The sequence below is a fragment of the Nuphar pumila genome, chromosome 5, assembly GCF_984573655.1.
Source record: "Nuphar pumila chromosome 5, dmNupPumi1.hap1.1, whole genome shotgun sequence".
Classification (NCBI taxonomy): Eukaryota; Viridiplantae; Streptophyta; class Magnoliopsida; order Nymphaeales; family Nymphaeaceae; genus Nuphar; species Nuphar pumila.
The window spans coordinates 35,071,741-35,085,229 of NC_143253.1; the positions used below are offsets into that span (position 1 = coordinate 35,071,741).

At 35.2% G+C, this 13,489-nt stretch overlaps 1 protein-coding gene across 1 annotated transcript in view; it reads left to right on the forward strand.

Moving 5' to 3' along the window:
- The first annotated feature begins 4,137 nt into the window (after positions 1-4,137).
- Positions 4,138-13,489, forward strand: part of LOC149837352 (GTP-binding protein, HflX) — a 51,762-nt gene continuing 42,410 nt past the window's right edge. The window contains exons 1-5 of the mRNA XM_090005983.1: positions 4,138-4,725; positions 4,838-4,902; positions 6,120-6,186; positions 6,339-6,424; positions 6,594-6,706. Coding sequence (XP_089862109.1) covers positions 4,350-4,725; positions 4,838-4,902; positions 6,120-6,186; positions 6,339-6,424; positions 6,594-6,706 — 707 coding nt within the window. The 5' untranslated portion in view covers positions 4,138-4,349. The remainder of the gene's footprint in view (positions 4,726-4,837; positions 4,903-6,119; positions 6,187-6,338; positions 6,425-6,593; positions 6,707-13,489) is intronic.

Genomic DNA, 13,489 nt, shown 5'->3' on the forward strand with positions numbered 1-13,489 from the left:
TCACAAAGGCATATCGATTTTTTGACAATGATCGGGATGTGAAATGACGTTTGTTTTACAAATGAATGACATGTTTTTGTAACAAAGGCAAATCGTTGTGGCGGTTTATGATTTATGATTTCTGGTTTACACATTTAAAGTAACAACGATTTATACATTTAATGCAGTGTAGATTTATGATTTATAAAGTTACCAAGATTTGTAATCAAGTTTGCTAAATCGTACAACGATGTTTAATGTTGAAGTCTAAATGTTACAACTATATGTACTTATGAAGGGTGTGATTTCTACATTGTTTTGTACGTTTAAAGCTGGAACCCTAGAACCCTTAATGCCTAGACCCTAACCCTAAAACCTAAAACCGAAACCTAACCCTAAATGATAACCCTAAACCCTAAACCTTTAACCTAAACCATAAACTCTTAATGTCTTAGTAAACTCTAACCTTAAACCCTAAACCCTTAATATCTTAGTAAACTTTAACCCTAAACCCTAAACCCTAAACTCTAAACCCTTAATATCTTACTAAAGCCTAAACCCATAATGTCCTACTAAACCCTAACCCTAAACCCTTAATATCTTACTAAACCGTAATGCTAAATCATAAACCCTTAATATATTACTAAACCTTAAACCCTTAATGTAACGCCTCAGAATCCCACCTTAGAAAATCTTTTAGATTTTTATGATAAACTTTTTTTTTTAAATACATTGCGCAAGGCGGAAAACCAAAAGGGGAAAATAAGCGGAAATCCTGGGCGGGTTACAGAGTGAACAATAAGATGAAAGATTTTATTTATCACATTTTACAAGATGATACAACATTTCCCTTTTTACAAAAACAACTGCCAAGATCTTCAATATTCTAGAAGTGTGGGTTCAGTCCTCTGTCGAACATCGAGCTCCATCGCACCACGAGAAGTAAAACACCTGTAGCTCAATAAAACGGGGTTAGTACTCTTGCGAGCTGGTGAGAAATCATCTACGACAATCCATTTGCAAGAACATAACAATCATCACATGATATGCATCCATATAAATACTCACAGTAGTAGAACAAGTGACATATTTGTGTAACCCTTTTGGTTCAGTTCTGAATTTCATGAAAAAAAAAATCGTTTTTCCTTTCTATGTAGGTGCATCGTGGGTTTTGAACTAGGGTTGTGGCTCCACAGAATAGTACGTCCTACCACAACACCATTTCATCATTTGTTGTTTAATTTTGCAAAGAAATTTCCTATATGTCTTATTGGGATGTTTCCCTAGTTGGTGGATTTTCTCATTTTCACGTGGGCTTTCTCGACTCTTTTTGTCTTCGCATTAGGTTTAATTTAATATATACTTTGGATCTCACACCAAAGTCTTGAAGTATTCAAATTTCTTGAGATAACTTCGTGAATCAGGTCAAATCTCGTTAAAGTCCGGATCCAAGTCTCATTGATAGTATTCGTTATCGGGGTCACTCTAATAACCTTCAAGCATCAAAATCACACTGAATATTACAAAAATCTTATTATTTCACATAAATGCATATTTTTATTTCATTGATAATTCATTAAAATTCATGGATTTTACAATTGTCGTATAAAAAACAAGCACATCATTGAAGCATTCACAATCTACTATTGACTTTGAATCTACCCAAAACATGTTCACAACATATCCATCTTCATCCAGTTGCATTGCACTAAAAAAACTAGGGTTATTGCTTGAATTCTTATGTAGGTAATTAACTAAATAACATATTTTTTTATTCTTCATGTTGTCTAACCGCTTCATTCTCAAATGGTTTCTTATCTTCATAGGTGTGAATGGTAAATTATCGCGACCACTATGTATGTGCATGCACGAATTGTATGTCTTCCTTGGTGCAATGCCAATGCTATCAGCTATTTCAGCAATTGCAACATGCACTTCAGTTACTTTACGATGTGTTCTTAACACATGAATCATAAATGAAGGAGCTAATACATGGTTATGATCATTTATTAAAGTACGAACTACATATTTTCCATTAGGAAGACTTCTTAACACCATTCATGTTAGACAACCACAACTTGAATCTGGAGTGCTACTTGTTGGATTTCCACTTGACTTCTTCTAACCTTAGAACAAACATATGCCTTTCTCACCATGACACCTTGTGTTTTTTTTGCTAAAAAATACCTTATAACACTAAAGCCATGTTGTAAGGCATAATTATTGTAAAATTTGTACGCAACTTTATTATTAAAATGCATTTCCTTTACGAGAACGGAGTCAAGTGTACTATCATGTAGACTTGAGGTGCCTGCACCTTTGTCAAGTGTAATGTCATGATCGTCTACCTCATTATCAAATTGTATTTTGTTTGTTGGAATATCATTATTGAATTGCATTTCGTCTGCTGAAATATTCAAGTATAGAGTGAATCTAATGTCTGCACCCTTCTTATCACGTGCATCATTAGTGCACATATTCACTTATTCATATGTGTCGATAGTACAAATGCTCGATGCTCCATGCCTTTCCAGTGATTGAGACACATCATCTTCACTGCAACTAGTTATATGCTCAACACTGTCATGAGCAAAATATCAATTTGCGTTAGCCATCACATACGTTTACTATGATTTATTCAAGATGCATATAACAATGACTACCGATTAGTTAAAGCAAGTCAAAGAAACGATTGAATGAATCACAATATCAAAGCAACAACATAATATATTACAAATTCAGCATAATATATTACAAATCGATATTAACAACCGTTTACTATATCTCATAAATCGATACTAGAAAACACATGATATTTTACAAAATGATATACGACAATTCAACATAATATATTACAAATCGATATTAACAAACAAAACAATATCTCCCAAATCGACACTGCAAAACACATAACATCTTACAAATCGATATACGAAAATTCAATATAATATATTACAAATCGAGATTAACAAAAAAAATAATATCTCATAAATCGACACTAGAAGATATATATTATCTTACAAATCGATATACAATAATTCAACATAATATATTACAAATCGATATTAACAAACAAAACAATATTTCACAGATCGACACTAGAAAACACATAACATCTTACAAAACAATGTACGACAATTCAACATAATATATTACAAATCGATATTAACAATCAAAATAATATCTCACAAATTGACACTAGAAAACACATAACATCTTACAAATCGATATACGACAATTCATCATAATATATTACAAATCGATATTAACAACCAAAACAATATCTCAAAAAATCGTCACTAGAAAACACATAATATGTTACAAATCGATATACGGCAATTTAACATAATATATTACAAATCGATATTAAAAAATAAAACAATATCTTACAAATCGACACTAGAAAACACATAATATCTTAGAAATCGATATATGGCAATTAAGCATAATATATTACAAATCGATATTAACAAACAAAACAATATCTCAAAATTCGATATACGTGTTACTACAACCGCGATTTACGTTACATTGCATATACTGAGTGAATGAACGATACCGGATGGGGTAGAGGCCCTTGCTTGCATCTGTAACCAAGCATTCTTATCAACAGGTCCCAATGTCTTACAAATATATTCAAGTTTTTAACCGTCGAAACGATAAAATTTACCTGTAATAACAAAATAATGCCTTAATGATACTCACGACGATATATGTTCTTCAATAATAGCATGATGACATGAAAAGGTACTCAACACACTTTAACATTACTTGTTGAAATGTTTGTGCATCATTGTTTTTCATACTGCCTAACAAAAATGAAAAAGAAGAGATGACTATAAAAAAAGATGGCTCACAAATACCTCTATGACGCCCACCAATGATCGAACTAGTCATTCAATTTATAGTTATATCGATAAGATAAGAACGAACTCAAAAATGTTTTCTATCTATCACAAGGCAAGAACGAGAAGACGGTCATGTGTTGTAACACAAGCTAAAAACAAAGGCAGAACGTGCAAATATATTTATGAGAAGCGAGAGGACATTTTCATCCAAGGCATATCCATCTTACATCAGGATATTTCCGTCAAAAGCATACCTACTTTTTTTATATGTTATTTTATTATAAAGTCATCGCCGGCAACATGAGCATATGAACTATCGTGGGTAAGTTATTCTTCCGTACAAACCAGAACACGTGAATTTGTGTTCCGGGGATAACACACAACCCTCTCCTCCACGACCATTCCAACGAACAGATTGCCATCGTTGGAGAGCGCTGTTCAACACCATCTCTTTCTACCAGAGAAGCATAGGGCCACGACAGAGAGGAAGGGGAGCGACGATTGAAGCAACACAAAAGGCAAATGTTCAGATCAGATTTTGCATTCCAAACGATATCCAAGCTCATCAGAAACGTCGCAAACTCCAGATTTTCCAACGACCCATTTCTCAAAACCATCCATTCTTCCCAAGTTTGGCACTTCTCCCCCAATGAATTCAAAGATGAGGAAGGTTACTCTATCCACAAGGACCCAACGAGGCCGCCGAATCTCTTTGTGGTTCAGCCTCGCCTTAGGCCGGACACCCTCTTGAAGGCCAAGCTTGATGAAGCTCTAAACCTCGCCAATTCCCTCGAGGAGCAGAGAGATGATTCGTTTTCTGATGGGTTTGGTGGGAATAAGGCGCCCCCACATCTGGTTGTTCAGAACCCTGCAGCTAGATCACTCAAGGCACACGCAGGTTCTATATTGCCCACAATTGTTTGTCTTTCTTTATTTCTTTCGTTTTTTTTGGTGGGGAGGTGGGGAATGATCTTTTCAAATTGTGGGTGACAAGCTGGTGGTGATTTTAGATACGTATTTTGGACCTGGCACCGTTGAAACTGTGAAATATCACGTCAATGCTTTGGATCCCGAGGCAAGTTACTTCTCTTTTTTTTTTCTAATTGTGATAATAATTTTTATTGATTTGCCTCATATTAACATCGTATCGTTTAGTTCACCATAGTGCAGTTGACGATTAACTTCATTTAGTCACTTCATAATGTGAAAAAGAGAAAGAAGAAGTCCATCTTTTCCCCTTTCCGTGAAATGCTTTTGTTTATCATTCTATTTAGGTAGTTAGGCGGTAAATGGTTATACTGTTTGTTTTATCTGTATTAATAACTATCTTATGATCGTACATTGACGATTTGATCCATTGATTGAAAATGGTCGTGCTCTTTGCAGTCGTTTTCTTCATTCCTGTCGTGGTTATGTTTGCAAATGTTAGTTTTGTGGCGTTTTTCTAGTGTTCTTCTTTCCATTGTACAAAATACTCGGTGAGGTATCCGTGTTTCAATTTAACCTAAGTGGTCTCAGTCTCATCATGTTCTATGCTTTTAAATTTTGATAATCTGTTATTATCATTTGTGGTGAACAAAAACAGTTTATTAGTTAAATAATGTATGTGTTTTATGTATTCCTTGCTTGTACTGCAATAAAACTTGTAATCTTAACTGGTTTTCATTTGGATCTGATGCTTCAAAATATTAGTAACAACATTCTTATCCTCTTTTGGTTGGTAGTCATGTTGATTCGGTTCTTTTTTTGTTTTCTTATTCTTTTTCTGTTTGCCTTGTTTTGTGTTATTTTTTGACCATAGTCACAAATCTTGTTCTTGGGAAAATCTCAGCAAGTTCTCGGTATATTTTAAGAATTTGTTTTTTTCTTAGAAAAATATCAGGAAAACGTCGGCATGTATAAGATGCACAAAATATATAGCATATATAAATAAAAATCTAAATAATATAAAAACCAAAAAGCTGTTTTCATGATGATAATATCACGATTAAAAGTGATATTTTCAAAACAAATGACATCTTGAAAATATCATGTTTCTCGGCACTATGTCGGCCGTTGAAAATCTCATGACAAAATTGTGATGTTTTAAAAAATATGCTGATATTTGTGACTGTTTTTTGACCCATGCTATTGATTAAGTTCTTCACAATCATCCAAACAATGGTTTCGGGTGTTCGGCTCTCCATGATATACTCTTGCAGTGTAATGCTAAAGTTTGCTGTCTACATAACTATTAGATGAAGATGTTATAAGTCATGCTATTGTTGATGTTCTAACTTATAATTCTGACAGGAAGATTTAGATGCAATTTTTGTCAACTCAATTCTTTCTGGGGTTCAACAGCGTAATTTGGAGGCAAGTTCTGTGCTCCTGTTTGATGTTTTCTTTTTCTTCGTGAAAATGTCAAGGAACAGCTAAATCAAAATTTTTGATTCTATATATTTTAAGGGAAGTTTGACGAAGCTAAAATATTTTTATTTGCCACACTATGCAAATGTGGATGGCAGCGAGCATGGGGAAGACCGGTTTTGGATCGTGTTGGTCTTATAATAGAGATATTTAATGCTCATGCTCAGACAAAAGAAGCAAAACTTCAGGTGCATTAAGTCCTCCTCAGCTATTTGTTCTTGTGCATGATATTTCTTAATATTCTTTTAGTTTCAATTTTGACTTGTATGATTAGAGTCAAGTTAATTTTGTACAGGTGTTCCTAATAGTCATCTATTGGTTCTTATTGCAAATTTTAGTTTTTGTATTGAATGGCAGTCAGAGTTGGCAGCATTGATGTACAAGCGAACTAGGCTTGTTCGTGTAAGGGGTCCCGGAGGGCGTTTAACATTTGGAGCAGACGGTGAAGCTGAGGTTGTTAGTGCTCGTGGGTGAGTATGACTGTCAGAATATGCTTGTGTGGCATTGATCTATTCCATTGACATGTAAAAACTGAAATCTTGAGCAATCATTATATTTCAGCACTGTGTTCTCCTTCATATTACATATATAAACAGATATTTTCCTGATTTCAACTTAAACTATAATGGTGTTACCATCAAGATGCCTTGCTTCATGCACAAGTATCAACAATTTCTTACATACCTATATCTTGGAAATGGAGGAATTGATGCAAACAGGAAGATTGCTCCTGGGCTATGCATATTGAATACTAGAAGACAAACTTAGTGAGAAAGGAACTGCAGAGTAACTAATTTTTTTTACCAAATGACTATGAAAGCAGAAAAATAAAGGACAGAACAACAAAATTAAAGCTTCAAAAAACAGAAAAATAAAGGAAAGAACAACAAAATTAGAGCTACAAACAATCCATAACTCTACTAACTAATCCTTATATAGCTAAAAGTTTCTAAACTTTAGTTTATAATTATATCTAATTCAATTATCTTATCGTATCTTGGGTTAAATCTAGATCAAACACAGTTTCATGTTTTCATGGATAGATTGGGCAAGGTATCTGACTTCTCATCTGCATGAGGAATCAAGCTAATGAAAGCAGTTTATGGAGCTAAAGATGCTTCCTTGTTTGACATGATAAATTGCTCTCTGCCAACCTTGATAGTGGCTTCTTTGGAAATCCCTTATTTCTTTCTCAGTTGAAAATGTCACCAAGATATGAAAGATACAACATATTCAAAGTTTCAAACAATCTAAGTTACCCATGGATCATCGCTCTTCTCTATTCTGAACAACACTAAAGAATGATCTGCCATGTTTCTGTTGGTGATACATCTTGGCGGCCTTTCGCTTCCTTGGGTGCAGAAATGATAGGACATCATATTCCCTATGCAGCAAACTTGTTACTTCATGGTTTATTGGTCAACCATAAATAATGAGATAGGGTCATGTGGAATTGGTGGCTGTTCTCAACATGGTTTGCACTTATTGAAATGAAATGGGGATCTTCGAAACACGTGCTTTGATTAACAAGAGCAAGTGTCAAGAATGACAGTAAAGCACAACCCTTAAAAAGGGTATAACTGGAAACAAAATAAAAATAAAAATGTATTCTTTATTGATATGAAAAACCAATTGCTTAAGAAGCATTGGGGTAAAATACAAGAGGGGCTGCACCCCTTTATATACACAGCTGAAAGAGGACTCAATAGAGCTGTTGGGTACAGTCCAACAGCTCTATTTAGAGCTGTTGGAATGTGTCAGTCCAACAGCTCTATTAAGAGCTGTTGGACTGTGTCAGTCCAACAACTCTATTGCTAGTCAAGTCTGGACAGGACTTGACTAGCAACAGTCATTCTAGTTCAAACTGAACTAGATGACATAAAGACAAAAAAATAAAAATAAAGGAAAAAAAATACAGAAAAGAAAGAAATTAAAAATGTATTTATATATATATAATAATATAATATTATTATATATACATATATGTACAGTTTTACATTTTAACACTCCCCCTCAAACTTACGGTACAATGAGCGAAAGTTTGTCTAAGAGAAAGTGAAATCGGGGAGCAGCGAGAGGCTTTGTAAAGAAGTCTGCTAACTGATATTCTGAAGTGACATATGGCAGATCAATTATCCCGTATAGATATTCCTCTCTGACGTAGTGACAATCCATTTCGATGTGTTTGGTGCGTTCGTGGAATGTTCTGTTACTGGCAATGTAGATCGCACTTTTGTTGTCACAACACATTTGTGAAGCCTTTGTTGCTTCAACTCCCATGTCAGCAAGCAGTCGTCGGAGCCAAACTACTTCCATGGTCGTGGTTGCCATGGCTCTGTATTCAGCTTCGGTGGATGAGAGAGATACCTTCTGCTGCTTTTTACACCTCCACGAGATTAATGATTCCCCTAAAAAGACACAAAAGCCAGTGGTTGAGTGTCTGTTATTGGGATCACCTCCCCAATCAGCATCAGTATATGCAATTAAATCAAGAGAAGAGGAGGAAGATAAGAAAAGTCCTCGTGAAAGAGAGGACTTGATGTATCTGATAATACGCATGACTGTTCCCATATGAACAGAAGTAGGAGCATGTTGAAATTGACTTGCTGTATGAACAGCATGTGCTATATCTGGTCTGGTAATGGATAGATAGGAAAGTGCCCCGACAAGCTGTCTGTAAGGAGTAGGGTCTGCAAGAAGTTCTCCATCATCAATCTTCATTTTAACATTAACAACTTCTGGAGTGTCAACTTTCTTATCATCAGTAATACCAGACCTGAAAACAATATCAAAAGCAAATTTAGTCTGAGATAATAAATATCCTCTAGGAGAATAAGCAACTTCAATGCCTAAAAAATATCTCAACAAGCCCAAATCAGTCATTTCAAAATGAGATTTAAGAAGTGTTTTGATTGTTTTAACTCCCTGTTTATCGCTTCCGGTGATGATCATATCATCCACATAGAGAAGAAGCACAATGATCCCTGCATCAGAATTCTTAATAAACAAAGCAGTGTCAGTTAAACAGAATTGAAAACCAATATCAATCATAACACGACTAAACCTATCATACCAAGCTTTTGGTGCTTGTTTAAGTCCATAAAGAGCTTTTTCTAAGCGAAGGACTTTACCCTTAGGAATACTTAGACCAGGAGGGGGTTCCATATATACTTCTTCAACTAGCTTTCCATTTAAAAAAGCATTTTTGACATCCATTTGAAAAATAGACCATTTTTTGATAGAAGCTAAGGCAATTAAGGTTCGGACAGTAGTCATACGAGCCACCGGAGCAAAGGTTTCTTCATAATCAATCCCATATTCTTGGGCATAACCTTTGGCTACTAAACAGGCTTTATATCTTTCAAGAGTACCATCACTCTTGGTTTTAATTTTATAAACCCATCGACATCCTATAGTTTTCTTCCCTGGAGGAAGATCTTGAATATTCCATGTAGAAGCCTTTTCAAGTGCATCTAATTCAGCTTTCATGGCTTCTATCCATTTGATATCATTTTTTGCTTGAAAATATGTGGATGGTTCTTCATATGAGTGAATTAATGCAATAACTGCCCTATATGTGGGTGAGAAAGACTCGTATGATACAAACTTTTCTGGAGGCCTCGAGATTCGGGATGATTGTCTAGTTGGAATGTTAGAATATTTCTCAAGTGCACATGGAGTATTAGACTCTTATCGCCTGGAATATTGAATACTAGTATCTCTATGAACTTCTTCATTTTCAACATTAAGATCAATAATTCTTTGATCATCATCAAAGTTACAATCAAGGTCATATTCATCAGATGTTGATGTTAGATCTAGCAAAAAGGAGTACTCAGTGACGTCTTTTAATTTTCTAAAATCAAAGAAGCTCTCCTTTTCAAGAAAGGAAACATTTCTAGACACATATAGTTTATTATTTTTGAAGTCAAAACATCTATAACCTTTCTGGTTTTCAGCATATCCTAAAAAGGCACAGGGAATCGCACGAGGGGAAAGTTTATCATTTTTGTCAGTAAATATGAAACATTTGCACCCAAATATTCTTAATCTAGAGTAGTCTGGAGAAATGTTCATTAGTTTTTCAATGGGAGTGATATTTTGTAACGAAGAAGATGGCATCCTATTAATGAGATAGGTGGCGGTTAAGGCAGCTTCTGCCCAAAAGTCTTTAGGGACTTGATTTGCTATTAATAAAGTGCTAGTGGTTTCTATAATATGGCGATGTTTTCGTTCTGCCAGTCCATTTTGTTGAGGTGTATAAGGACAAGATCTTTGATGTGTGATGCCATGCAATTTAAGATAATTTTGAAAATCTGTGGATAAAAACTCTCCCCCTGAATCTGTGCGAAAAATAGTAATATCATTTTGAAACTTGTTTTTAACCATATTATGAAAAGTTTGAAAGTATGAAAATACTTCAGACTTATGTTTGAGAAAGTACATCCACGTATGTCGGGAGAAATCATCGACAAAAATAACATAGTAAACAAATCCTCCTTTAGAAATTACTGGTGCAGGACCCCAAACATCCGAGTGTATTAATTCAAGTGGTCTTGAAGAGAAAAAGGTTCTGTTCTGAAATGGTAATCTTTTCATTTTGCCGAGAATACAATCTTTACAATCAAATGATTCAGAGTTACAAAATTTTCCTAGATTTGGAAAATGTTGGATTTTGGCTATATGTGGGTGACCAAGTCTCTTATGCCACAGTTCCAACTCTATTTTTTGAATATTATAACAAAAAGCTTTCTTCGGCATTTCCAAAAAATCCATGTAATAGAGTCCTCCTTCTCTATGGCCTTCCCCAATCAGCTTGCCTGACTGGCGATCCTGTACCCAACAACCATGAGAAGAAAAAGAAATATTACACCCATAATCAGAAATTTGAGATACAGATAAAAGATTTAAATTTAATTTGGGAACATGTCTAATTTCTGGAATAAAAAAATTTTTTGTTTTATAAATTTTTTCAAAATTTCCTATTCCTTCTATTTCAAGAGAAGTCCCATCAGCAGTAAAGACCTTTGACACACTTGTTTTATTTTTAACACATTTGGATAGACTTTGATTATTTGGGGTCATATGAAAAGATGCACCAGAGTCAAGAAGCCAAGAAATTTTACCTAAATCAGAAAAAGATGAGGCTGCTGCGCCGGTTGAAGCTTCAGATGAAGAAGAGGCACCTTTGATGAGAGGCTGAAGAATCTCCATTAGTTGGGCCAGGGAAACTGGTGCATCCTGATCTTTAGGCTCCGATCCAGCAATTGCAGCTCTTTTTTCTCTCAGCTCCTTAAGTTTGGGACATTGTGGCCTGTAGTGTCCCGGTTCATGACAGTGATGACAAATAACTTTCTTCTTATCATAGTCACCATTTTGTCGGTTAAAGTGAGGAGGCCTATATGATCGAACATGATTCCCTGGTCTAGACACGGCTAAAACGGAATCATCTTCAATTTTTAAAGAACCTTTCCGGAGACGATTTTCTTCCATTGTTAACTCTTCAATAGTTTCAACAATAGAAGGAATTTTTCCCCGGTGAAGTAGGGCCGATTTAGTGGTTTCAAATTCCGGCCTTAATCCAGTGATAAACTGGTAAAAATGTTCAGCATCGAGTTGTTTCTGACGAAGCTCGATGTCTTCGGCACAATGCCACTTTGGTTCTAAAAGGGAAAGTTCTTCCCAAAGTTCGGACAACCCATTGTAATATTCACGAATAGTTTTGTCTCCTTGTGTCATCATTCGAACTTTTTCTTGGAGGTTGCACACGTGTGCAATATCTTTAAGGGAATACATATTCTTAAGGTATTCCCATGCCTTATCGGCATGATCAAATTTGGCAAGACTTGAGCATTTTTTAATGTCAACGCTATTGATAAGCCATGACATTATCTTCGCATGAGATATTCTCCATTCTTTCCATTTCTTCTCGTATGAGGCAATAGCCTTGATTTTCTCTTCTTCCGATAGAGGGACCTCTTTATCTCCCTCCTTTTTAGTAAGAGATAGCTTAGGTTCCGAATCGGAACCATCCACAATCCCCCATAAGCCTTTTCCCTATATATGGTGCTTCATGATTGAAGCCCATGTTACATAGTTCGTATCGCTTAGTTTCATAGGCATGATGGTGACTTTATCATTGTCATCCATCGATTACAAGGAGAGAAAGAATAGGGATAGAAGAGAAACAAGAAGGAAAATGAGAAAGAAAGAAAAAAAAAACAATACAACAAGATGTGAAATCTTCTCCAATGAAGTGATAAAACACTTCTCTTCAAGTGGCGAACACTTTTGCAAACGGGCACGGAAACCGAGGCAGCTTTTCCTCAAGATTTAGTACTTCCGCGGCTCTGATACCATGAAATGAAATGGGGATCTTCGAAACACGTGCTTTGATTAACAAGAGCAAGTGTCAAGAATGACAGTAAAGCACAACCCTTAAAAAGGGTATAACTGGAAACAAAATAAAAATAAAAATGTATTCTTTATTGATATGAAAAACCAATTGCTTAAGAAGCATTGGGGTAAAATACAAGAGGGGCTGCACCCCTTTATATACACAGCTGAAAGAGGACTCAATAGAGCTGTTGGGTACAGTCCAACAGCTCTATTTAGAGCTGTTGGAATGTGTCAGTCCAACAGCTCTATTAAGAGCTGTTGGACTGTGTCAGTCCAACAACTCTATTGCTAGTCAAGTCTGGACAGGACTTGACTAGCAACAGTCATTCTAGTTCAAACTGAACTAGATGACATAAAGACAAAAAAATAAAAATAAAGGAAAAAAAATACAGAAAAGAAAGAAATTAAAAATGTATTTATATATATATATAATAATATAATATTATTATATATACATATATGTACAGTTTTACATTTTAACACTTATGACTTGAAAGAAACTGTAGTTCTCTCTCTTCTTCACCCTGCTATCTCTTTCTTCCTTTCATCTTGGGTTTGAGTTGGAAACATTCTGGCACCACACTTCTCTTTGTATGTGTGACTTCTTTTAATTTGCATACATTTTTTTAATGGCTTAAATAAGTGTGCCAAAAACTGGACAGCTAACAGAACATTTGCTATACCTTTTTGAGAAACCTATTATAAAATGACTTGAAAGCAACCATGAAGAAGCAGAGCCTTGCAAGTGACTCAATTTTTTGGCTGGATCAGAGCTGATCCTAATCCAGCAAAACCATGTATTATCCTGGTCCAAACGTGGATGGAGATCGGCCTAAACACTTGGTATCTGAATC